The 25506-nt window shown below is 38.0% G+C and overlaps 2 protein-coding genes across 3 annotated transcripts in view; both read left to right on the top strand.

Annotated features, from left to right (window-relative positions):
• Positions 1 to 25506, top strand: part of LOC144642807 (uncharacterized) — a 104874-nt gene that overhangs the window by 24866 nt on the left and 54502 nt on the right. The gene's annotated exons all lie outside the window — the stretch shown is intronic.
• Positions 7784 to 25506, top strand: part of LOC144642762 (uncharacterized) — a 64807-nt gene continuing 47084 nt past the window's right edge. Inside the window, exons 1-9 of the mRNA XM_078501820.1 lie at positions 7784 to 7834; positions 8465 to 8574; positions 13174 to 13234; positions 18614 to 18958; positions 19078 to 19326; positions 19554 to 19674; positions 20463 to 20534; positions 20907 to 20978; positions 23207 to 23278. Of these exons, the coding sequence (XP_078357946.1) occupies positions 13183 to 13234; positions 18614 to 18958; positions 19078 to 19326; positions 19554 to 19674; positions 20463 to 20534; positions 20907 to 20978; positions 23207 to 23278 (983 nt within the window). The 5' untranslated portion in view covers positions 7784 to 7834; positions 8465 to 8574; positions 13174 to 13182. The remainder of the gene's footprint in view (positions 7835 to 8464; positions 8575 to 13173; positions 13235 to 18613; positions 18959 to 19077; positions 19327 to 19553; positions 19675 to 20462; positions 20535 to 20906; positions 20979 to 23206; positions 23279 to 25506) is intronic.

The following is a 25506-nucleotide window of genomic DNA, read 5'->3' as shown; positions in this document are numbered from 1 at the left end:
TTGAAGCGAAATTATTTTTCGAACTCTGCGAAAAAATAGGAACTGCTCGTAGTCAATGATTCTGCAAATTAACTTAACTTAAAGAAAGGAACAGTAGGAAAGAAACAGAAACAGTCTCAGGCAGAAATAATTGTTGTAGAAAATTGCGAGGAAAAAAAATGGGTCTCGGCTTATTTCCGAGTCTTTCGGGTTTTTTGTCGGAGTCTAACTGTTTCTAAAAACCAAACGTTTAGAGTCTCGGCTTAAAGCTGAATAAATACGGTATTTCAAGAAAACTGGCATTAATACAATATTTCGGCTGGTAATTAGGCATGTTAATATTATTTAACTTAACTAGAAATGTAGGTTATCAGAGGACAGGTCTAATTCTCTAGAGGCCGTAAAACACTTGCACGTATTGCGTGCCTATGTTTACAGGATTCGAGGGAAGGAGTGAGGGAGTGAATTCACTTCGCCCATTACAACTCTTTTCCGAGTTAAAAATGAAAACCAGCAACAGAAAACTGAATGACCTAATTTTTTTAAAAAGTCCAAGTAAAATCTAACTAGTGCTTTGATTGTGCTAAATGTGAAGTCAACAAACTTCATTTAGCAACTTATATGAAGAAAACAATAGCTTTGGTGCGAATGGGTTATAAGTAAAACCGAAACAAATGTGGAATCTTTTTTTTTTTTTTTTTTTCTTTTTTTTTTTATTAATTTAATTGCAACACACACACACAAAAAAAGAAAAAGCTCATTTACAAATTGATTACTTACATTACCTCTACTCACGGTACAGTTACATACATTACTTACAGAAAAAAGAAAGACTACTTACTAAACGATTACTTGCACTACTTACGGGACCGTTACATACATTACTTACAGGAAAAAAAAAGAGACTACTTACAAATTGATTACTTACATTACTTACGGGACAGTTACTTACATTACTAAAATGAAATTATAATTTATTGAGGCTGAGCAGGAGAAGAAACTAACACTACTTACATTAAATCTAAAGGATCGAAAAACAAGAAGAAAATAAATGAAAAGGGGAAAAAAACGATACTACTTTATAAAATAAAAGAGGAGTTTAATAGTTAAAGATTAAGTGTCAATGTGTCAGATTTTCCACTTTGTATTTAAGATTGAGTTTGTTGCTAAAATCAGTCAGACAAAGTAAACTGTTATTTAGCTTACTTGCATATATATAGTATTTCATGAAGAGGAGGGTGTAATTGACCTTTCTCTCTAGCACCGGGTTGTTTGGGTATTTACAGGATGAAAAAAGCATTTCTTTCGTATCCGGTTGGAAACTAGAGCCATTCAGTGAACATTAAACCAATCAATGACATTACGAAAGAAGGTTCGAGTAAATGTGCAGTTAATGAAAGTATGATCTATAGAATCTGGTTCACTGCAATATGCACAATCACTATCTGTGTGGATCCCATATCTGAAGAGTTCTTTCTTCGTGACGACAATCCTATGAATGAATTTGAACTGAAATTCTTTTAACTTATTTTCCTTGCATAGCTTTGGGTTTGCGCTAAAAATTTCTTTCCAGTCTTCTGTATCTATTGTTAGATCGGTGCTCCATCTTTTAGGGCCAGTAGGGGGTGATTGATGTTTCTTGGCAAGGAGTAGGTGGTAATAGTCTCTTGCTTTAAACTTTTCCAGATTAATTTGGGTGTTTTGATTTAGCAGAAACGATGTAGAATTTTCGCTGTAGTTAAGTATCGGGTTTTGCCCTAAAGTTCGCGCTTTATCTTTCAAAGAGCCAGGAATTGCGCTCAAGATTTGATAAAACTGGAGAAAATTCGTTTTGCAATGATATTTTATCTGAAAATCGTGGAAGGTTAGGTATTGACCTTCCTCATTCAAGAGCTCTTGGATCGTATGGATGCCTTTATTAACCCATTCCCTAATAAATATAGGCTTTCCACCCACTAAAATATCCTTATTGTTGAAAAGGATAATGTCGTTTCCTTGATCATAGTTGTACAAAGTTTTAATTTCGTCAAAGGCAATAAGTATGTCTCTGTAAAATTCTGGAAAATGCCCAAGGTATTTGGTATCGTAGTTACATCGGAGTAGGAAGTTGAGGTCACCATGTTTTTTAAAGAAGTGGTCCGGAACTATTTTCCAGTTGCCTTTGTTTCCAAAAAGAAGTCTTTGAATCCATGCTAACCGTAATGATCTTATTGCAAGTTCTATATCAACCATTCGTAACCCCCCATTGCTATAGTCCTGATAAAGACTTGTCCGCTTTATTTTGTCCTTTTTATTTTTCCAAAGGAAACGAAACATTTTATCTTTCACCGTTGAAACTATCTCCTTGGGAACGTTTGTGTTCGAAATTGAACATATTAGGTTAGATAGCCCCAAAGATTTAATTATTAGCACTTTCCCATATAGCGTTAACCCTCTCGAATTCCACATATCTAGATTCGTTTGTAATTTTTGCACTTTCAGGTTGAAGTTCATCTGGTTGTTACCTTTCTCATCATAGGAAGCAAAAATTCCTAGGAATTTTGTTGGACTATTTGCCCATTTCATCCCTAACGGTTTGGTTTTATTTTTTGACCATTTTCCTAGCCAGATGGCTTTTGTTTTCTCTACGTTGAGCATTAATCCGGATAATTTACCAAAGACATTCACTGTGTCTAGAGCTTGTTCGACCGATGTCAGATCGCCACAGAATAAGTTCGTGTCATCTGCAAACTGACTTAGTTTGACCTCAGAGCCAAATAGACGAATTCCCTTGACGGTCGGGTTTTGTCTTATTTTATTTGATAAAACTTCTGCAGTTAAGATAAACAAAAAAGGCGAGAGTGGACATCCTTGTCTTACTCCTCTAGAAGGCTTAAACCAATCCGTAGCGAAGCCGTTGTTCAAGGCTGCACTTTCAATATCTGTGTAGAAGATTTTGATCCATTTTCTTACGCTATCCCCAAAGTTGAATTTTTGTAGAGTGCTCTGAATACATGACCATTCCAGTGAGTCGAAGGCTTTTTTGAAATCAACTGATATGAGTATACCTGGGATGTTATTTACTCTTGTTTGTTCCATTATATCGAATATTAGCCTTACATTTTCCCCGATATACCTTCCTTTTACGAAGCCGGTTTGGTCCGGATGCACAAGTTTTGGCAACATTGGTTCGATTCTCATTGCTATGGCTTTTGATGCAATTTTGTAGTCTACGTTGAGTAGAGTAATGGGTCGCCAATTTTGTAGGAGCAGTAATTCTGCATCTTCTTTAGGTAAAAGAGTAATTATACCCCGACGCTGGGATATCGATAACCTCCCAAACTCGTATGCTCTGTTTAGGCTAGCTAAAAGATCTAATCCTATCAAATCAAAAAAGTGTTTATAGAATTCTACAGTTAAGCCGTCTACTCCTGGTGATTTACCGTTTTGAAACGCTTCCAATGATTTTTTGCATTCTTCATATGTCAAGGGGCCGTCTAGTTCATCCCTTTCCTTGTCCTCCAGTTTAGGGATCTCCAAGTTTTCTGTAAATGTTTCGAAGTTATCCTGTGTCTCAGTTGTTTTGGAATTATACAGGTCATTATAATACATTTTAATCATCGACAAGATTTGCTTTTCATCTGTGGTTGTTACCTCGTTTTCTAATTTAATTTCATTTATGGTTTTCCGATTGTAATTTCTTTTCTCTAAGTTAAAGAAGTATTTTGTAGCTTTCTCTCCTTCTTCGACCCATCGACATCTAGACCTGAAAATTGCAGCTTTGCCTTTATTGTCATAGTGTTGTTGGAGTTCCTTTTTGAGGTCATCATATTGTTTAAGGATAGAGTCGATATTATCAAGATTTTGGCTATTGCAGATTTTTTTATCTAGATCATCTAGTTGTTCTTTGATCACTGTCTCGCGTTTCTTAATTGTTTGTGCCTTTCCTTTAGCAAAGGAAATTGTCGCGGTTCTTATTTCCATTTTCATCAGTTCCCAAAATAGCTGTGGATCGTTTACATAAGAGTACTTTCTGCGAAGCTCAGGATATAATTCTCGAATTTTGGATGTGTACTCCTCGTCGTTTAATAGAGTGTTATTGAATTTCCAAAATCCCGGTCCGCGAGGGTGCTCATCTGGCCACGATAATAACAAAAATATTGCATTGTGATCAGGCGCTATTGATGTTTGGATGTCCACTTTTTTAACAAATTGTGTTAAATGTTTAGCAACTAGAAAAAAGTCTATCCTTGATTTAACACCTAATGCCTTAGACACATAGGAGAATGTGTTAAGCTTCGGATGGCGTGTTCTTTGAATATCAACAAGTTCAAGACTATCCATTGTAATTTTGACTAAATTCCTATACGCTGTGGACCTCCAGGGGACACCACCTTTTTTGTCTTTCTTTTCCAAGGTACAATTCCAATCACCCCCTACTATTAGGGTTGCAATTTCGGCTTTGTCAATTAAGAGGCAATTCAGTTCCTGAATAAAGCCTAGCTGTTGTGTGTGGTCGTTTGGCGCGTATATATTGCAAAATGATAATTTCAAGCCATTGTATGTAATGTTAATTAGGATTATTCTGCCCGAGGTGTCACTGGATGTGCATGCCACCTTTTCTTTTACCGCTCGATTGATCAAAATACAAACACCTTTACTGTGACAGGTGCCATGAGAAAAGTAAATTTGACCTCCCCATTCATTTCTCCAAATTGCTTCGTCGCTTGGTTTGGAAAAAGTTTCCTGAAGAAAATAGAAATCGGCTTTCTGATCCTTTAAGTACATAAAAATGTTCCTTCTTTTAGAAGTATCTCTTAGTCCCCTAACATTTAACGAAATTACCGAACATTTGTGTGATTTATGCATTTAAATTTAGTTCTCTGGTGAAATATTTTGTTTACGTTCTCCTACAGTAATAATAACAATAAGCGACAAAAAAAAGCTGATCAAAAAAAACAAAACTAACGATCACAAAATTTTAAAAAACAAACCTATTTTAAGAGTTCCTTCTCTCAGCAAATCCAGTCCGTTATCCCTTCATTTGTTCAATAGTCTGTTGATTTCATAGATCTTCTAAGTCCTCCTCACCGTAAATTCTAATCGGCGCTCCGTCTGGCGATGTCTTCACAAAAAGTTTTCCATCGATTGTCCACGCGCTAATTATCATATTGTCCTTTTTCTTCTTATTTGCTTTCCAAAATAATTCCCTTCTGAAATCCGTCAAGTTCTCATTTATAAATATGCGTTGTTCTTGAAAAGAAGCGTTGCGGTAGTCTGGGAAAATGTCAGACACTTTTAAGCCCTTCAGCTTGGTTCTCGCTTTATAAAGTGGGGACTTCACTTTGTGGCTTAAGAATCGTACAATTATGGGTCTGCTGTTTTTTCTTCGCAGCTTGTGAGATATTTCAATATCTTCTGGGTTGATGGTGATGTTGACAGCTTCACCTATGCGGATCACGACTTCTTCGGTGGATGTGTAAGCGCTTTCTGGGACTCCGACAATTTCCAGGGAATTTTTGCGCGAGTATTGTTCCAACTCGTCATAAATTTCGTCAAGCCTGTCCGTCTCTTCTATCTGTTTATAAAGCTTGTGTCTTGTTTGTTCAAGTTCGTTCTGCAAGGTGCCGTTTGCTTTCTCGGCCTTTGTTAGCTGTGTTTTAAGTTTCTCTGTTTCCCTCTTGTTGGTGTTGAGGGCGGCTCTTAGCTCCTTTATTTCCTCCTTGAATTGTTGATTTTCCTTGAGTATCGCTGTAACTGTAGTTTTTATGTCAACAAGCATCTCCTTGATGTCGGTAAGGCTTGGCTCAGGTGTTGGCTCAGATGAAGAGGCGTCCAACTCTGGCTCCTCGTCACAACTATCCGCCATATTGGAACGTTTCGCAACGTTGGTTTCTTCTTCCATTGAACCTCTTGCACCCCTTTTATTCTTGCGACTATTCGATTCCATTGAAGTTATCGATATACTGCATCGCTCTAAGATTACTAGACGGTCGAAAATACCAGGGAAATTAGGAAAATGAAGGGAGATTTGGCTCCGCTCAATAAACACGTCCGATCATGCCGGACTCGCGCATGCTCTCCAACAAATGTGGAATCAATGTTATTCCTGTTAAGCAAAACGTAAAGACCATTCAGTAAGACATGATGCGTCTTTTTATATTTGACCTGTATAGTTTTGTTCAAGTCAGTATTATTCGGATTTTTTCACGTCAACGAAAAGAACGCGTGCTTGGAAGGACTGGAAGAACGTTTAAAGCATGGAAAGCAGATATTTTAATTTGAGGGCAAGTAAGAAGGAAAACAACGTGGGAGATGCTTAAATTTGGCTTTAGTTTAATAGCGGGTATTTTTATACTAGTAATTTTAAACTACCACTAGTAGTTGTTTAAAATTACTGTTCTTAACGTTTTGAGCGGTCAGAAACGACACATGACCGAGTTTACATCTGTTTGACCACCAACTGTTCGAAAATTATTTTGAGCCTTGAACTCTTTGTCATCTCAATTTGCGCGGCACTATGCTTTCGATGACAACTGAACTAGTTCAGATGTTTAGCTTGTTTTTCCCAAAATAGATACAATACATGCAAGGTTAAAATAAAATAACTGAAATATCATAATAAAAATTTGGTTTGTATCTGATCTTAAAATCGGTTGGTAAAAACTTATAAAACTGAATTTTCGGTAACTCTCCGTTACCTTCATCAGAGTTAAAATTGGTTCAGTTTTTTGGCATAATAAGTTTTTTAAACACCGCCGGTTTCAAGGGATGTTCCCAATGTTAAATAAACTTGTGGTAATTACACATGCTCATTCACACAGTTAATGTCCTGGATAGAATGTAGCCCTTCTAGGAATAGGCGTTGTTTCCTATTGTTGACATATCTTTCTAAAATTTCTAGATAATCCGGATAAATGTCGTGGTCTGTTGTTTCCGCGTGAAATCTTATTGCGCTTTCGTTATTATATCTTGTGCCAGGCTTGTGCTCTGCGCCGCGCGAAATCCACGATCTTTTGCTCTCTCACACATAGGCAAAATCACATGTTTTGCATTTGACTTTGTACACAATTCCCTTGATCTGATTTGTGGCGGGGCGGTCTTTTGGTTTCTTAAAGATACTGCCCAATGTTTTAACAGGCTTGAAAGTGGTTCTTATGTTTTCCCTGCTAAGCACACGTCGAACTCTCTCGGAAACACCCTTTATGTAAGGGATTGAAGCGTAATCCCTTGGACTCTCTTGACAAAAAAACGAAAGCTCAATAAGATTTCACGCGGAAACAACAGACCATGACATTCATCCGGATTATCAGTAGAAATTTTAGAAAGATATGTCAACAATAGGAAACAACGCCTATTCTTAGAAGCGCTACATTCTATCCAGGACATTAACTGTGTGAATGAGCATGTGCAATTACCATAAGTTTATTTAACATTGGGAACATCCCTAGAGACTGGCGGTGTATAAAGAACTTAGTATACAAAAAACTGAATCAATTTTAACTCTGATAAAGGTAACAGAGAGTTACCGAAAATTCAGTTTTATACGTTTTTACAAACCGATTTTAAGATCAGATACAAACCACATTTTTATTATGTTAAACACTGATCGCCCTAATAACAACCGAAATATCATTTAAACAGCCAAAAGAAGCTAACTACTCAAATAAAACAAAAAAGGCGTATAATGAAATATCAAAATTCAATATACCCACAACATGAGATCTAAAATGAGATTTTAAAAGGTTTTGTCTGAAAATAATGAGCAACAGCTGTTGAATAGAGTCTAACTTGCTGTATATAAATTCATTGTTGATTTTCCTGGTAAACGCCTTGTACTGACTGTCAACAGAGAGCAACATCAATCTTCTTTCAGGTATTTAAAAACCTTTGCTTGTATTCTTTTCCCACTCTATCTAAGGCCCCGTCCACACTGACACGGGTAAATTTGAAAACGCATCTTTTTTCTCCGGTTAGGCCAACCGTCCACACTAAAACGGTGTTTTCGGTCACCGAAAACGGAGCTTTTCAAAAACGCTCACCAATGAGCGTTTGGATTTGGAGCGTGAAATAGTGTATTTTTATATTTTATTGTAACTTATTTAAGAGGGCCACTGGTTTGTTAGTATTTTATGTTATTTTAGTGCAACCTTTGTTAAATAAAGACTTTACTTTTACTTTTACTTACTTATGAAGCGTATAGTTTTCAAGTTTACCCGGGTTAATGTGGACGGAAAACATTTTACGCGGCGTTTTCAAATTTCTACGTTTTCAAATTTTACTCGGGTCAGTGTGGACGGGGCCTAACACTGATAAAATTAAAGTCAAATTTCGGTTTAAATCATTACAAAAGGAACGCTGAACCATACGAGAAACCTCGGTATTTTCAAGTGCAATAACTGAATCCTCAAAACGTAAATATTTTACCAGTTTTCCATTATTCTAAAATTCTTTTTTTTTAGTTAAATTTATTTCCTTGACTGCTGAATATCTCTTTTCTTTCCAGAGATATTCATTTTTTTTAAAAAAACTTAAACGGCCGACTATAACGCCAGCCAACTCTCCGTCAGCGACCCATTTGGCGAATAGCTTATACTTGTCCAAAGATACCCCTTGGTAAGACATTTGTAAAAATCATATTTAAAAGTTCCAGCACCTTTTTTCAGATATTTACGAATATTGGAAAACGCAGTCAAAGTGCAATTTTCCTTTCAAACAAAGGCCTGAAATAGGCTGCGAGGATGAAGTTCCGGAAGGTCTCGAAAAAACTTCAATTAACATCAAACTTCACACAAAACCAGAACAAACATTGCTTTACATTCTTTAACTGTCATAAGTTCGAAATACGTTGATAATGTGGTCTTGCAATCTATTTTATAAACCGCTCTGACAAGCCCTTAAAGTGGCGGCGAAATAAAAGCCATATTCAACAGCTTAAAAATACACCTGGTACCTCATTTATCAAAAATTTGAATTTACAGCATCAAATTATAATCATTAAACATTCGCTGTACCAAGTTTTAAGGAAATCGAAACGTTTCCTGCTGAGAAAATAAAAGGTTTGTGGCTCAAATGACACAATACGGAGGTTTACACTTTCAATGTGCTGATGAATCCTTAAATTAATTTTTACACCATCCATTTATATTTTAGACCGCAAAAATAACCACGTGTATATAAAAAACACGTTTACAGGTTTAAGAAGGTGGTTCAAACCATTTTTAGCCGTAAACTGATAAATCTAGTGTCGTCACCTTGTAGCCGCTTTGTGTCATTAAATTTGTTAACAAACGCTGCACGTTGACATATTTTCAAGGAAGAAGCTAAGCGAAATACTAAGTATTTGGCAAATTTTTCTTTACTTTGTCTTGTTCTACAGTGCGGCTACTATAACCGGGGTCAGTCAGAAAAAGTTAACCAATCACAAATCAGAAAGGAAACAATAAATTCAATGTTTTTTTACTTCAGCCAATGAAATTTCGAGTACAAAACAATGAAATTTCAATTTATTCCTTCGCCAAGAAAACAGATCAGTACAAATTTTGGCTGTATGGCGCTGCGTTTTTAAATAACTCTGATTGCACCCTTTTTGGACTTGAGTAGTTGTGACAGCACGAATTGGAAAGTTAATATCAGCGATGTTTATGAAAGAGAAGTTCGATGTGCCTCTTAAATCAACTCCTGAAATTCTATATTGGCGGAGAATATTTGAACACAAAATTGCATGTTTGAAGGATTCCGAAGACTCTCCGAGTCAATGTTTACAATAGCGTGTGATATATTCAAAGATGTTAATTTAATTATGATATACAGTAAATGGTTTGAACCCAGGAGTATCAGTAGCTCGTATAGCATACTATTCGCGACAGTCCCTTTCACGCTCGCTAATAAGAGATGAAGATATGCGACCGTGCTTTGGTAAGTTGGAAGCAGAAATGGAAAGGATGAGGGAGGGTGGGAAAAGAAAAAGCACGGTAGCATAGAGAGGCAAGCTCGAAAGGAATAAACAACAGGTCTCGGCCACAAGAGCCCGGATTCTTACGCGAACTGGGCCGAAATGAGATGCAGGGCTCTTATTTATACTCGCTCTTGTAAGGGACTGGCGCGAATAGCATACTATTCGCGACAGTCCCTTTCACGCTCGCTAATAAGAGATGGAGATATGCTCCCGCGCTCAGAAGTCTGCGCATTACATGGCCCAAAACCAGATGACCCAAGACATCGCCAATACTCAAACCCAAAGACCCAAAACTCAAACCAGAAAAATCCTTCCCAGCAACCCATAACTGAAGACGAAAGGCTAGCAAGACACTAACCAATCTAGCTGACAAGGTCTTAACTACTAGGTTCCAGGGGCTAAAGTTCGCTATCCACGGCCTAAGGCTGAGCACTTTTTCACACAAACAAAGCATACACTGAACAACTAAGGCTGGACTGCCTTCCCTTGGGTGGCAGAACTTGAAGTACTGAAAATCGAGGATAATCGCTGGAAATACACGAGAGAACCCACCCAAGGGATGGCAGCCTGAGCGTCAGTAATCCGACTAGGGCATTAGACACCCTTTCAGCCTACCATGGGAAGAAAAGGAAAAAAAAAAATGGCCCGGGACAGGACGCGCAGTTATCTAAGCAAAAGTTCGCTATCCCCGGCCTAAAGCCGAGCACTTTTCCACAAAGACAAATCATAAAGCAACTGAGGACAGACTGCCTTCCCTTGGGCGGCAGAACTAGAGATACAGAAAATCAAGGATAAATGTACATGGCATGGGACAAAAATATTTGGCGCTGGAAATGCACGAGAGAACCCACCCAAGGGATGGCAGCCTGAGCGTCAGTAATCCGACTAGGGCATTAGACACCCTTTCAGGCTACCATGGGAAGAAAAGGAAAAGAAAAATGGCCCGGGACAATAGGGCAGTAAAATCGAAACGTGTAAAAACAGTGAACTTTGCTGTCAAGAAAACCTAAACAGATATGCCAGAGCAAAACATGTAAAAATTAAAAAATGGGCGCCTAGGGAATAGCACTACCCAAACACGAAATTTGAAAGGCAAAGTATGCATAACAAAACATCTAAAAGCAATACAGCCAAATAAAAGCACTTCACAAACCCGTTGTTTGTGAGGCAAACAACACAAAACATAAGTTTCACCGGAAGGAACGAAACAAACCAGTGTACAAATTAAAGGGAAACTAAAGGAGTGGAAAGCACTATGCAAACCCGAAGTTTGCACGGCAAAGTACGCAACAAAAAAACCCTCACAGTTACAAGTACAAATAAAGCATAAAAGCGTACAATTCCACAGGGGCCAAGGAAAGAACAGCACAAAGCCGGTGTTTGCGAGGCGAAGCACGCTGACTAAACAAATTAAAGCCGTGCAAAAGGAAAGCACTGCACAAACCCGATGTTTGCGAGGCGAAGCACACTAACATAACAAATATTCGTGTGCAAAAGAAAAGCACTGCACAAACCCGATGTTTGTGAGGCGAAGCACACTAACATAACAAATATTCGTGTGCAAAAGGAAAGCACTGCACAAACCCGATGTTTGCGAAGCGAAGCACACCAACATAACAGATAAACGTGTGCAAACGGAAAGCACTGCACAAACCCGATGTTTGCGAGGCGAAGCACACCAACATAACAGATAAACGTGTGCAAAAATGAAGGAAAGCACTGCACAAACCCGAAGTGTTCGAGGCGAAGCACACTAACAACAAATAAACGTGTGCAAAAGGAAAGCACTGCACAAACCCGATGTTTGCGAGGCGAAGCACACCAACATAACAAAATAAACGTGTGCAAACGGAAAGCACTGCACAAACCCGATGTTTGCGAGGCGAAGCGCACCAACATAACAAAATAAACGTGTGCAAATGGAAAGCACTGCACAAACCCGATGTTTGCGAGGCGAAGCACACTGACATAACAAATAAACTGAATAAACGTGTGCAAAATGTGTTGGAAGCCGACCGACGGGAAAAGCACTTCACAAACCTGGAGTCGAAGCACGCATAAAATAAACATTCACAACAGTGCAAGCGTGCAAAATTTAAGCGAGGGACCGAGGAAAAAGCGCTGCACAAACGAGAGCTAACAAGGGAACACACAATACGTGGTATTAAAAAACAAGCCAGTAAATGACAAAAACAGATAAATACGAGACGCTACTTTACCAGATAGTGCCGGACTTGGGACTGGATAGCTGCAGAAGTGTAAAGGCGTCGAAGAAGAGCTTGAAAGACAGCGGCCAAAACGGAGTTTAACATTTGCTTTTACAACAAATCAGGTAACAGAAGCGAAGGATTCTTACGCGAACTGGGCCGAAATGAGATGCAGGGCTCTTATTTATACTCGCTCTTGTAAGGGACTGGCGCGAATAGTGTGATCGTCCGGGTGAGAGTTGACAAATTTTACACGAGTCTTACAGCCAATAACATCACGGCTAAACTGACCAATCAACTTCAACGGAACAGTCTTATAATGGGAGAGATACCATTGCTTTTTTAAAAATTATATTGTGAAATTTGTTTCATAGTGAATTAACTTTCGTGCTATTAGTTGTCAAATGGCAATGGAGAAATGAAACTGGGTTGTTGTAACTGAGAAGAGAAAACTTTGTAACAATCAACATAAACTGTTTGAATATTAATATATGAAGGTTCCGCTATTTGACTTGCGAATAGTGAGGACGTTCTCGTCCGTTCCTTTTTTTACTGTTCGTTTTCAAATTACTTAACTGTGAAAGAATGATTTTAATTTTTTTTAATGCTTTATTGAATAAACAAACAACATCATCGACTGACAACAACTTTTTACTTGACTCCGAAGATGACTTCCGCTCAGGTTATCGAAACGTCAGTCACCAACAACAGTTGTTTTCAATTGTTTGATAAAGTTGGTTTATTTCAAAGTCATAATACTTGAGAAAATTGATTTTAAAGGCGCGAATTGCGAGGGCTCAGCTTAAAGATGGTGAATAAATAAATTCCGATTCGGAACACATGTACAGTTAATACTTCTTAGTTCGTAGTGGTGCACACGAACCTAATGCAAATTTATTTCATCTCCGACGAACTTTTGTTTCCAGCCTCTTTTAAAATTCGCCACCGGGGTTAAATCAAATGGTTATCTAAGTGCTTGATGTTCTAGTTCATGTAGCATAATAGTTTCTATTTAACTAATATTTTATATTTTCTTGGTCACTGAAATAGGTCTGAGTGATGAAGTTGTTATTGAGAAGGGAAGCATCGTGGCTGTTTATTGTTTTCTTTTGTAAGTGATCAATGTTTTATAGTACACTCAGCAAAGCGCATCAAAAAGAAGATTCCAAACTTGACGCGGGGTCTTCTGATGATTTCTGAAATTGACCCGACGATAACCTCCGAAGAATTTCAAAGATGCTTTGGAACATTTCCGAAGGTGACCCGAAGTGCTCGGAAGACGGACCAAGGATTCTAAGCTTAATTTTCGAAATAGTGTTAGAGGTTAATGATTCGTGAAAACACCTGTAAAACCTAGCACGAAAACATGCTTCTCATAAACTTACTTGGTTTTCTATAGATGAAAACAAATCACACGACCTTCCTGTACAATTCGTGATTAGGTCTCGCAATTTTTTGAAAGTGTTCAAATTGCAATCGCCTTAAGAATCGAGAAATTTGGAGAAGTTTCAAAACATCACTCGTACATATTAATCACAAATTGTACGCAATGCCGTTCGATTTCTTATATAAAAATATTTTTTTCAAGGTTTTAATTTGCAGTCAGTCTGTATAATTTTTTAGCTGCAGTACATCTTAAGTGATATAACAAACAATTGTTTGAGCAAAATTTATTATTTCTATAGAAACTTTGATGATTTATAATGTCTTCCAAAACTTGATATCATCCTCCATAGATGTCATCACAGCTGTCGCGCGCTTGCTAGCAACAATTTCAACAGTAAAGAAAACCAAACTTCTACAACGTGAACATCAGTTGCCATGACAGGGCTCAAATAAAGTTTTTGACAAGTTGTGCGAACTTTGTGTAATGGAGGAAGAGTGTAGGGCAAAAGATAAAAAGAACAAAAATTAACTGCTCGAAATGTCTTAGATAACTTTGCTCATGACATAAATTAAAGAAACTTTACATGCAAAGTATTCAAAAAAAGAATATCAAGGTTTTAGTCATTTATTTCTGTATTATTTGCTCTCGAAAGTCAATGGGTACACAAATTAATGTGTGATAAACGTTACAAGTCAGCGTTTCTAAAGCGAAATAATGAGAACTGAACAGTCTGAGTAGTGTCCTGCGACTAAAAAAACAAAATTAAATAAAAATTAACAAACAAACAAATTAATTAATAATTAATTAATTAATAGAATTAAAGGATATGGCATATTTCTAAAGATCACAGGGCCTTCTTTTAAAAAGAGAGCTATGAGAAATCGGGCGTTTGGTAACTGTTGCGGGCGGAAAACGTTGAACATTTATTCATGGAGAGAGAGAGAGAGAGAGAGAGAGAGAGAGAGAGAGAGCCATACGCCCGTTGATACCCCGCCGCAATTTGTGGCGGCGCATCAGCCACATGGCTGATTTCCCGCCCTTTGGCTGATGCCCCGCCGCAAGTGTGGCTGATTCCCCGCCGGTGGTTGATGCACCGCCACGTATTGTGGTTGATGTCCCGCCCAGTGGCTGATGTGCCGCCGCCGGTTGATTTCCCGCCACTTGGGTGGCGGTGAAATTGTTGATGAGGATTATTGGCTGAGGATTTTTCATTTCTAACGGTAATTCTTTATTCCCTTCTCAGGAATACGGATAATACATTATTATATAAGGCAAACAATTATTTGGATTTTTTCCACGTCTTTTTCATTTTTTTTTTCTTCTCTAAATTTTTTGCCGGCTTTCCTCTAGTCACTGCGGTTGAAACCAAAAAATGGGAAATATATTTCAGAACGTCATCGGAGATATCTTTATAATCAGTATAATACACAAGCCTTACTTTTGCCAGACTGGTCACCGTTATCACTGTTTGTTGTTTTGATGTCCGGAAGACTTCAAAGAAGCAATCAACATGCAAATAGCTATTGTGTTTTGTGCACGGTCAAGACCAAATCATGGTGTGTCAAGCTATTCACTACGCCCTTAGCAACCATTCGATAGTCTATTGCGCAGTCTCGTTTGCCCGGCACCGCTATAATTACTTTTTGAGTCGTGTAACAAAGGAAGTCCCCCCCCCCCCATCTTGAAAAATTATCACAATAAAAATAAATAAAGAAATGCTTCATCTTCGGGAGTTCAGAGTCCATCCTTGACTTGCTACGTTTGACCTGGAATAAATCTATTTCTGGCCTCTCTTCTTAAATATGTATTCTGCTTTGTTATAGCAACGCTCAAAGTCGCCGTCGTTACGCTCGACAATTGCTTTGAGGCTGGACTATGACAGGAACAAAGCCCTTAAGTCCGCTATGCCTGGGCGAACAGAATACTCTGCAAAGAATTCTTCAAATTTTCTTTCATCAGTTTGGTTCCATTTGGATTTTGTTCTTGGACCGGAACAGCTGACAGACACAGATGCTGGAGTATCTGATATAACGTTCGACCACGCCTCTGTTCTGTTTTATGATGGCTCAGGTTCATTTGTTGAAAGTACCACGTTCTACTTTTCTTTTCGTCTCAAGTAGACCACTTTGTCGTAGATCTTTTTGATCATCAAAGTGTCGTCAAAAATTCCCGTAAATCCATATGCTCGGCACTGGTTTTCCCAACAATGTCAAACGTGAGTGAGTCTCGAGAAATTAATTGGTGGGAAAACAGCATCTTGATGGCTTCTATTTGACTACTGGTGAGTCCTTCTTCGTTAGTGCTTTCCTCATGATCTTCATTGTTTGACTTTGTTGAATTTGCTGACTTGGTGCTAGCTTTCGATCTTGTTAATACTGACCTATCCAAACCAAGGGTCTTCTTCAGTAGCTGGTGACATTTAGAAGACTTCTTGGTGATGTGACCAATGTTGTAAATAGTGATCCACAGTCCCTCTTTGCCTGGTTTCCTGCGACGCAGTCGCCGTACAGCTCTTTTCTCCGTGGGCTTCGTCACGCACGCGCATTGCACCCGTCCGTCGCGGGGACAGAACAGGATCATTGACCTTTGCGTGTCGCGCTTGTGCTTGCGCTTGTGCTTGCGCCGCTAGTGAAAACCAGGCTCTTTATGAGCCATGTGTTCGTGGATAGCCCTCTTTTCGACGATGTCCATATCAAAAGTTGCCGAGGATGCTATTTTCATAACATAATAATAATATAACATAACATACTAACATAACATAATAATAACATCGGTCCTCGACAATTTAATCTGCTTGGCCTTGAACCAAAAGGCGGTTATTCACTTGCCGATTTTGCTTGGCGTTGCCTTCCAATGTGATAAACAAGGCTTCCTCGTTATCATTGACACAGACGTTGCGCACATAATCGATGCACGTGGTAACATTGGCGTGCGTTTCAGCATCTATGCGAATCCGCCCCGGGCCATCAAAGGATCGCTTGTGTTTTGGACAGTACATTGTGTAGCTGCCATCATTGCTCAGCTCTGCTTGTTGGAAGTAGAATACTGTGGCAGTTTCCATGGGATCTGGCCGTTGTACATTTTCAAGCCCAAGTCGGGCAATGAGAAAATCACGTACGTGATAAATCTCGCATCATGTTAGCTCACCAATTACATTTGATTGTACTGCGTCATGTATGCTGTACAAAGCTTGAATATCATCTTGTAGATGTTGTTGTATTCGAATTAAAGTGGCTATAAGCCACTAAACTCGGAAAATTTATTATGAAACAAAATTAAAAAAAACAAACTGACAAGATTTTCCGACCACGTTATGCTAAACGTTCCACACTTCAGTTTAACGCATTTAGTTTGATACATCCAATAATATTACTAATAATTTCGGTAATCAGAGAACAGGTCTCATTCTTTAAACTGAGTCCTTTAGACATTTGCACGCATTGCGTACCTATGTTGATGTGAAATTCACTTCGCTCACTACAACTCGGAATTTCGCCGGGATATTTAAAGTTCTAATTCATTTTGACCCTTGCCGCCTATGGCCACAGACACTCGTCGACAGATTTAGTATTCTAGGTGGTAATTTATAAAGAATCTGGACCATTATTTAAAGGTTTCCGTTAACACTCAAATGTTTCTTAGTTTTTGAAACTACGCAAACAAAATCCCCACGATACTTCCCAAAAGCGAACAACCAATATCCTTGCAAGGGCTATTGGTAGGAAGGCAATTTAACTGTCTTTGCAACAAATTTTGGAAAGTCTCCATCAAAAAAAGAATAGTTATGATGATAATCAATTCAACTGGCCAGAAACTAAGCAACATATTATATCTATTTTATTTGCTACAGAAAAAGGTCATTTTTTTCTGCACGTTAAAATTATTGAAATCGTCTATCTACACAAGGGATTTGTATTAACATCGCAATCAAATAGTAAATTTTTGGAAGAAAATAGCGAAATTTGTTTGGGTTCTGGCCTGATATACGTCAATAGGAAAAAAATGCGCATTTTGGTTGATTGCCCGCCGCTTTTAGTCTTTGAATTTAAAAATCGCCCAAAATATGCAATTTAAATCCAAAATGAACCTATTTCCCTACATTACATGCAGTTTTACACCCTGCTGCAACTTTCCAATTATATTTATCGAAAATTACAACTTTTATCGAGATTTGAAAACGTGTTTGATTTCCCGCCGCGAAAAAAAATATCTTTTTGTAATACAAAGTAGCGTAAGGAAAACAAAAATTCCTGAAATAGGGCGAAACTTTGCAAAAACTTGCTATATTGCATGCCTAATGTGTGTGAATTTTTGTAGTCCATTACCTCTAAATCTGTCGAAGATATATTTTTTTAAATTATTCTGTTTGGAAAAAAAATGATGAATGCGCTTTCTTGAGCTTTGAATCTAGTACTAAGCATGCAAGTACACTGGAAAATTTTCAAAAGTCAAAAAATCGGAAATGCTTAAACGGGGGAAAGCTAAGGTAATGCTAGGGGAGTCGGGTGAATCATCAAAGGTAAACTTTTGCCGAAAAAATAAGTTTCGAGGGATTTATTTGACTTTTTCGAGTAAAGTGGGTGATTTCCCGCCATTTGCAAAAGTAAAGAGCGATAAATTAATGGAAAGAACGGAAAAATGAAAACCACACATTGGATGATGAAGAACAATGCAATTAGAAGTAGTGTGGAAAGTTTCAAGTATTGGTATGATGTTTAAAATTTTTTTCGGGCACCCCCAAAACTCAAGTTTTCCCTGGCACCTAAGTGCTTGATGAGGCATATACAGAGAGAGAAATTATAAGAAATTGCCGTGATTACTATCTAAAGTTCTGCAAGAACGTTAGTAAGAAAACGTTGAGGGGTATGGTGGGTCACTGCCAGATATATTTTCCTTTGTTGGCGGATAGGTAGGCCTATTACGGATTGAGGGTGGAGGGGGTAAGGGGGTAGGAGGTGGTAAGGTTGGGCTTATAACCACTTGTCAAGAACACAAACTGCAACTTTCGCCTAGGTGTATGACGTTGTCTATGGTGTGTAATGTAACGATTCATTATTTACCAATGTTTTGAACGCTCGAACTAATACCTCTTATTCTCCACAGCTGCAGTATTTTCAGAAGTATCCCTACAAGATACTAAGGGAACAATAACACTGAGACCAGATGGTACTTACAGCATTACAGTTCCCGAAGGGAATTACGTGGAAATGACCATCACTTTTTCTCACGATTATGGATTCCAGGCTTGTTACTTGGACATATTCTTTGAAATTCGCGATGGATTAAACCAGTCGGCGAATGTCCTGAGTTTATTTTGTGAGTTCTATCAAAAACGATATGTTTTTTGGTCCAGCGGACGCCATATGTGGTTAAAGCTTCATAAATCAAACTGGGCCTCTGATGGTGATTTTCACGCAAGCTACACGGCCCAGCAATTAAATCTCACAGGTATGAGGTTCTTTCTTTATAAATAATTATCAACATAACACAATTACAGCTATTGATGTCTATAAACAACAGCCAAAACAAAATTACAAAATGACGTATAAAATTGCTTTTGTTTTCAGTGGCGCCAGTCCTCACCCAGGTAAAGACCACTCAGTTTGTACTGTTCAATCATTCCTCGTATTTGTGGTGTCCGGCAAAAGGTGGTCCAGCCCCTACCATCGTCTGGAGAAAAAACGGTATTGTTGTGCAAAACAGAACAAGTGTGAGATATAACATGGGGATTGTGAAGGGAAACAACAGCACTTACAGTTGTGAAGTGAAGAACGACGGTGAACATACAAAGAAAGAACTTCTTCTTTTCATGGAAAGTGAGTTTTAAACTTCTTGGCATACTGTTGGCTGCGAGAGACGTGAGCTCCACGCAACTACAGCTTTATTATGAAAATGACCAATAAAACTGTTCGAAATTAAACGTACTGTTTCGAGAAGACTGTTAGTTATAATGCAGTTTTATCCAATCGGAGAAATACTTGTCATTTTTTGATTATTTTTATAACTATAGTATAGCTTATTAAAACTGTCTTGATCATTTCAGAATGCTTAGATTCCTGCCAGTGCAAATATCACGAGGGAGCTCATTCCATGTTATCAGTCTTGTGTGCAGGAAAACAGTTGAAGACAGTTCCAAGAACACTGCCATTCTCCACTGCTGTATTGTACGGAATATGAAATACTTAAAGGGACTGTATCACGGATTAAAGGCATGGGAAAAAGGCCATTTAGTTCAGTGAAATATAAAAATAACCGCTTGAAACAGTGAATGAAATTTCAGCCCCGCAAAAAAAAAAAAAAGGTCGGGAGGGAAAAAAAAAAAAAAATTAAAAAGGATTGTAAAATTTTTTTTTTTTCAATATTGTCGGTCTGAACATATTTCAAAGTTCATCTCGTTTGCTTGTGACTTTTAATTAAATTATAACGCCTGGGCGACGCTATGATTTGTCATTTAGATCCATAGAGGTAATTTCCTTAAAAAATAAATTAAGTTTCATAGCGAGAATTTGGCAAAACTTGATCAACTAAACTTAACTCAGCCGTGACACAGTCTCTTTAATTGCAACAATTAAAGTTGTTCGGAATAGTAATGTTTTCCTTCTTCCTGTTTAATATGAATGGGGAAGACGTATCTCTTGTAATTATTTCGCATTCATGAAAATGAATAGTATGAAGAAACAAATGCTGAAAATAGAAAAAGTAAGCCTGATTTATACTTAGAGATAATAGTAACAGTACGGATAACAGTGCTACATGTAGTAACACTACATAAAATGAAATAAATAAAATAAAATAAAATAAAACGAAATTGAATGAGACCAAAAAAGTAAAGAAATTAAGTACGGTAAAGAAAAAAATGATCACCCGGTCGCAACAAGGCACAAATTTACACAGAAGCACTATCTAACAAGCACTGTATTCAGCTTATGTAGTGATTTTTTTTTTTTGATAGAGACTTATCAGAAAATCAGTTAAAAGAAATGCCGGTGGAAACTTTTTCAAACAACACTGAAATACGGACATTGTAAGTAAAACTCTTTCTCGGAAATCTCATACACATTGAAACAAGTGGAGGTGAGGCGAGGAGCGGGATTTGCCAAAACCTACCGCTTCCCTACACTTTGAAAAATGGTTTTTAACAGGAACAGAAAGAGCGTATTAAAATAAGCTACCCTGTACATTTGCGGCCTTTACCTTAAAAAGGGCATTTTCTATTCTTTTCTTTTGTATGGGCAAAACAAACCTGGCGATCCAGTCACCGTCTAGTTCTTTCAGAAAATCTTAAAATATTTGTCCTTTCGACGGGAATATTTGTAAATATGTGCCTGGATGGAATGCCTTCTCACCTCAATAAATAACGTCCTAATTTCACAATGCCGTGTCCATTTCTCGATAGAATGTTGTCCAAGAACCAATTAGAAACCCTGCCTCCATCAGTGTTTGGTAACAATACCAAGCTGGAGTTGCTGTAAGTAGGATTCTTCCTCAGTTTAAGCTTGCTCTTCTTTACACAGACGAGCAGAATGTTAGTATTAGAAATTAGAAATAAGCAGGGAGCAGCTAGAGAGCGGTGAGCATCAATTCACAATATCAATTTGTTTTCAATGTCACCTGTCTATTTTTGCTTGCAAAAAGACACCCGTTGTCTGCTAGCAAATTTATAGACAAATGTATGGAAACTAAACAAGCGATAAGGGGTTTTCCACCCAGGCGACATCCCTGAGAGTCCATTGGTAAAATCATGTGACTTAGGGGTGTGATGACGTCATAAGAGTTGGTCCCAGGGTCCTTGGAGTGTCGGTCCCAGTCCTCGAACGGTTAGAATGAACTTGGTCCCAGTCCTCGCGCGGAAAAAACGACAAGACAAGAAAATAGGTGTAAAATCATTTACCTTATATCTTAAAGGTATAAAGTGGATTTTGATTGATTTCGTGGATATTGTGGTATAATAGATTTATTTGTTTAGAAAATAATCACAGAACACCACAAGAAAGATGTCAACCAAATTCTTAAAAAACGGAAAAAATAATGATCCTCTCTTGCGTATTTGGGAAACAAAATGCGAGAACTTGGAGAGAACTAAAAGCAAAATTCGCCGGGATTTTACAAGTTGTAATTTATTTTGACCTTTTCCACTTTCGGCCAGAGACACTCGTCGACAGTTTTGGTACACTACATGTAGGTGGTAATTTATAATGAACATGGACCATTATTGGAAATATATTCGTCAGCATCTTGAGCAACGGAGCACAGGAAAATTGGTTCACGACTTTGTGTCCTCTAAACTGCACTACTGTAACAGTTTCTTGTATGGTCTCCCTGAAAAAGAAACCTCGAAAATTCAAGGTGTTCAGAACTCGGCCGCCCGGCTGGTGACACGAACAAGGAGAGCAGATCGCATTACCCAACTGGCTGCCCGTGCAAAAGTGTTTTTTTTTTGAAAATTTTACTTTAAGCTTTTTAAGTTTCAAATGATTTAGTACCCAGTTACTTGGCGGAAGTTATTAATATTTATCGACCGATTAGGTGTCTTCGCTCCAATAATGATCACCTGTGACTTCAGAGACCAGTATTTAAGGGGCTTTTTCATATTGCGCGCCAGCACCATGGAACAGCCTCCCACTTGATGTGAGAAGTGCCCCATCTGCTGACACTTTTAAAACTAGCCTTAAAACGTTTTTATTCAATTATGAACTTTGGTATTTTTTAATGAATTTTAGTATTTTATAATGAATTTAAGAATTTTATTGAATTTGTATGTTATCATCCTATTGTAATTGTTCAATATTCTATTTACTTACGTTAATATTGTTTTCGTTAATACTAGTTGTAAGAGCATTGATATTTTTAATGCAATGCGCTGGGAATAGATTATTATTATTATTTAAAGGTTTCCGTCAATACATAATATTTTCTTAGCTTTTCTGAATTGCACAAAATCCCATGATACTTCCCCTTTAACCCTATTCAGACCAGGCTTTTTAGGACCTTCTCTGACAGGGGGAGGGGGGGGGTCTTCAGAAGCCCCCCTTATTTAACTTCCAGAATATTTAAGCATTTACACTTAAAGAATATATATTACGTCTAAACATCTTTCTTTTAGTATACGGCACGTGGGATGATGACGTCACATCTAGTGACAATTAAATCATGATGTCAGAACAACCGCCATCCTGGATCCACTATCTTAGATTTCAAATTTTTTTTCCAAAATGCCAGAAAACCACCCAAAATTACTGCAAAGTACTCAAAATCAATGAAAATGTGCTTAAAAACCGTAAAAAGGTAAAAAATAATTGCATTTGAGTTAATTTTCATTAATAGAAACACGAAAAATACAAATTTGGGAAAATATGCCTATCAAAATGTCGTTGCCATGGTGATGTTAAGTTCCTCACACAACATCCTTTCCAAGGAAATTATTTAAAAAAAAAACCCTACAAATACCAGTTAAATTTTAGATAAACTCACAAAGTTTGGCAGGGTTTGGTTAAAACTTGAAAAAGTTATAAGCGTTCAAAGTCAGCCCCCCGGTCTTTTATAGGGTTAAGTTTCCGATTCGTAAATAAATGCAGGAATAAAATGTATCAAATTCTCTGAAATTCCCCTTACAATCTCTGTGTTTTGCGACACGTTCACCCATTTTTTAAATGGGAAAAGTCTTTCAACTTATTAGGGGATCTTGTTCTTCACTAGGGATTTGTCACAGAATCAGTTAAAAGTTTTGCCCGAAGGAGTCTTCTCAAACAACGCCAAGCTTGGCGGTCTGTAAGTAGAACTCTTCATGCAGCAGCTACAAAATCGGCATGAATCCCATCCAGAGTGTTTCTGGGAAATATAGCGAAGGGCTATTTTCGTACGCTATATGCAATGTGGCAATTTGTTTCCCTTTGGGAGACAATCTTTTTCCGTTTTCCGTTTTCTCTTGGTTCGTAATGTATTTCCGACCGGTGAGTTTTTATCCGTCGATCTATGATTCAACCACAAAGCAGAAATAAATCAACGTGAAGAAGAGGAGGATACCTAACTTACAGTACAGACCGAAAAGATAAAGTCAGTTAATAAGGCATTTACCGAGTATTATATCTCTTTCCCTTGTAAAAGATAAACACTTCAAGGAAATTATGCCGAAATTTGCTTTCTATTTTCAAAATTATGCTAGTTGACTTTAAAGCAAAATAAAGGGAGAAAAGGGCAAAAAAAAAACATATTTTAGAGCTTAAAGACTCAACTCAGACCTCGCAGGTCAAAATCGGCTCAGTCCCTAGCTTATTTACAACATACCGAGTATAATATCTCTGGCCCTTGTAAAAGAAAAACATTTCAAGGAAATTATGTTATTTCTCTAAATTATGCTTCCTATTTTCAAATTTATGCTAGTTCACTTTTAAGCAAAATAAAGGGAGAACAGGGCAAAAAAACCAACATATTTTAGAGCTTTTATATACGGTCCACTGGAGTCGGTATTTGGCTCCCTTCTCCTCCCTGGGCCCCCTCGTCGCCGTGGGGCCTCCGCCTGGCCTCAGTGACATCTTCTGGTGTGGGGTGGGGCAGTCGCAGGGTCACGCTGGAGCCGGCGCCTCCGGGTGGACTCCGGTTTCGGGGGGATTCTCGTGTTTGGCGTCCGCTTCTCGGTGTACATCCATCTCTCGTCCTGGCGGATTTCCTCTAAAAACACTCTTTGCAAGTATCACTAAACAGCATTTTGTCCTCTGGGAGTTGCTGGATTCACCCATAAAGACACGTTTTTTTGTATCTGAGATTTCTTTTTCGTCATGTTTCCTTTGGTCGGTTTCAATAAACGGCCCCAAGAGATTGAAGCTCTCTGTACGATTTTGTCAGCTGCTGAGCTATCTGAACTGGAATCGTAGTGTTAGATGACGAGAACGCCATCTTAGATCTAAGAGCTCAGTCAGCTCACTACCGAGCGGTACCAAGAAACATTACGCCGACCACAGGCAACCCGGAGCAAACAGTTAACAAACGTTTAAAAAGCAGAAAGATTAAAAAGAAGTATGTTAAGAAGAAAACTGTGTTACTTTTTCATTTCTTTAAAGCAAAAAGCCAGACTATTTTGGCGGTGCTAAATTTAAATAAAAGCCAAAAATTATGCTCAGTTTGCTCTATTATGCAAAAAGTTATGCTAGCACAATCAAAAAAAGTCCAATCTATCCACAATTTTGGACCCGCAATCTTGAATTTCACAATTTTTTTTTAAGAAAGTCAGAAAATAATGGAATATGGCCCATTATCGACTTCGCGCGATAATGGGTTTTATACTGAGGCAGGGCCTTATCTTATCTTGCAATACAAACTGCAGAGGCTGATAGCTATATTTAAATGTTTGTGTGCTAGAAACAGATTGTCGCAAAAAAACGGAGAGTGGAAAAAAGAACCGAACGCCTGGAAGAGGGTACGGATATCCAAGATTTAAACGCTTTTTTCTACTCTAATCCACCGTGAAAGCTGCAGAACTGGGTACAAGAAGAATTACAGAGGCCTATGTATTACGAGTTTTTTCGTTCGAGAATTCGGAGGGTTTTAGCCAGACAACAATTTTCGGCTTTAAAATTAGTAATGCGTTTGCAAGAATGACGTCGTTAAGCACACATCTTTTTTAGACAGAGGAGTTCTGCGAGTAAATATATGATCTATTTAACCCTCGAAAGTTTAAGCTAATCCATACCAAAGCCATAGTACATGGGGGGGGGGGGGGTGCGCGTTGATAGGATCCATCTTAGATTTTAGTTGTATTAAGGCAAAGTAAAAATCATTAACATTGAGTAGAAAGCAATTTGTTTGCTCTACATCATGTCACAGTTGGTTATGACGTCATATAACCTCATGACTATTATCTTAAAAAGACCTTCTTGTTGCGAAAAAGCAGGAAAAGCTAGTAGTCTACCTCCAGGCGTACGTTGCTAAGATGATTATTGTATATTGTATATTCTATAGAGTAGAAGTACAGGTTTTGTAGGACATCCCTGTCCTTCGAT

The sequence above is a fragment of the Oculina patagonica genome, chromosome 2, assembly GCF_052425735.1.
Source record: "Oculina patagonica isolate OP01 chromosome 2, crgOcupat, whole genome shotgun sequence".
NCBI classification, from domain to species: Eukaryota; Metazoa; Cnidaria; class Anthozoa; order Scleractinia; family Oculinidae; genus Oculina; species Oculina patagonica.
This window is presented reverse-complemented; position numbering and strand designations above follow the sequence as displayed.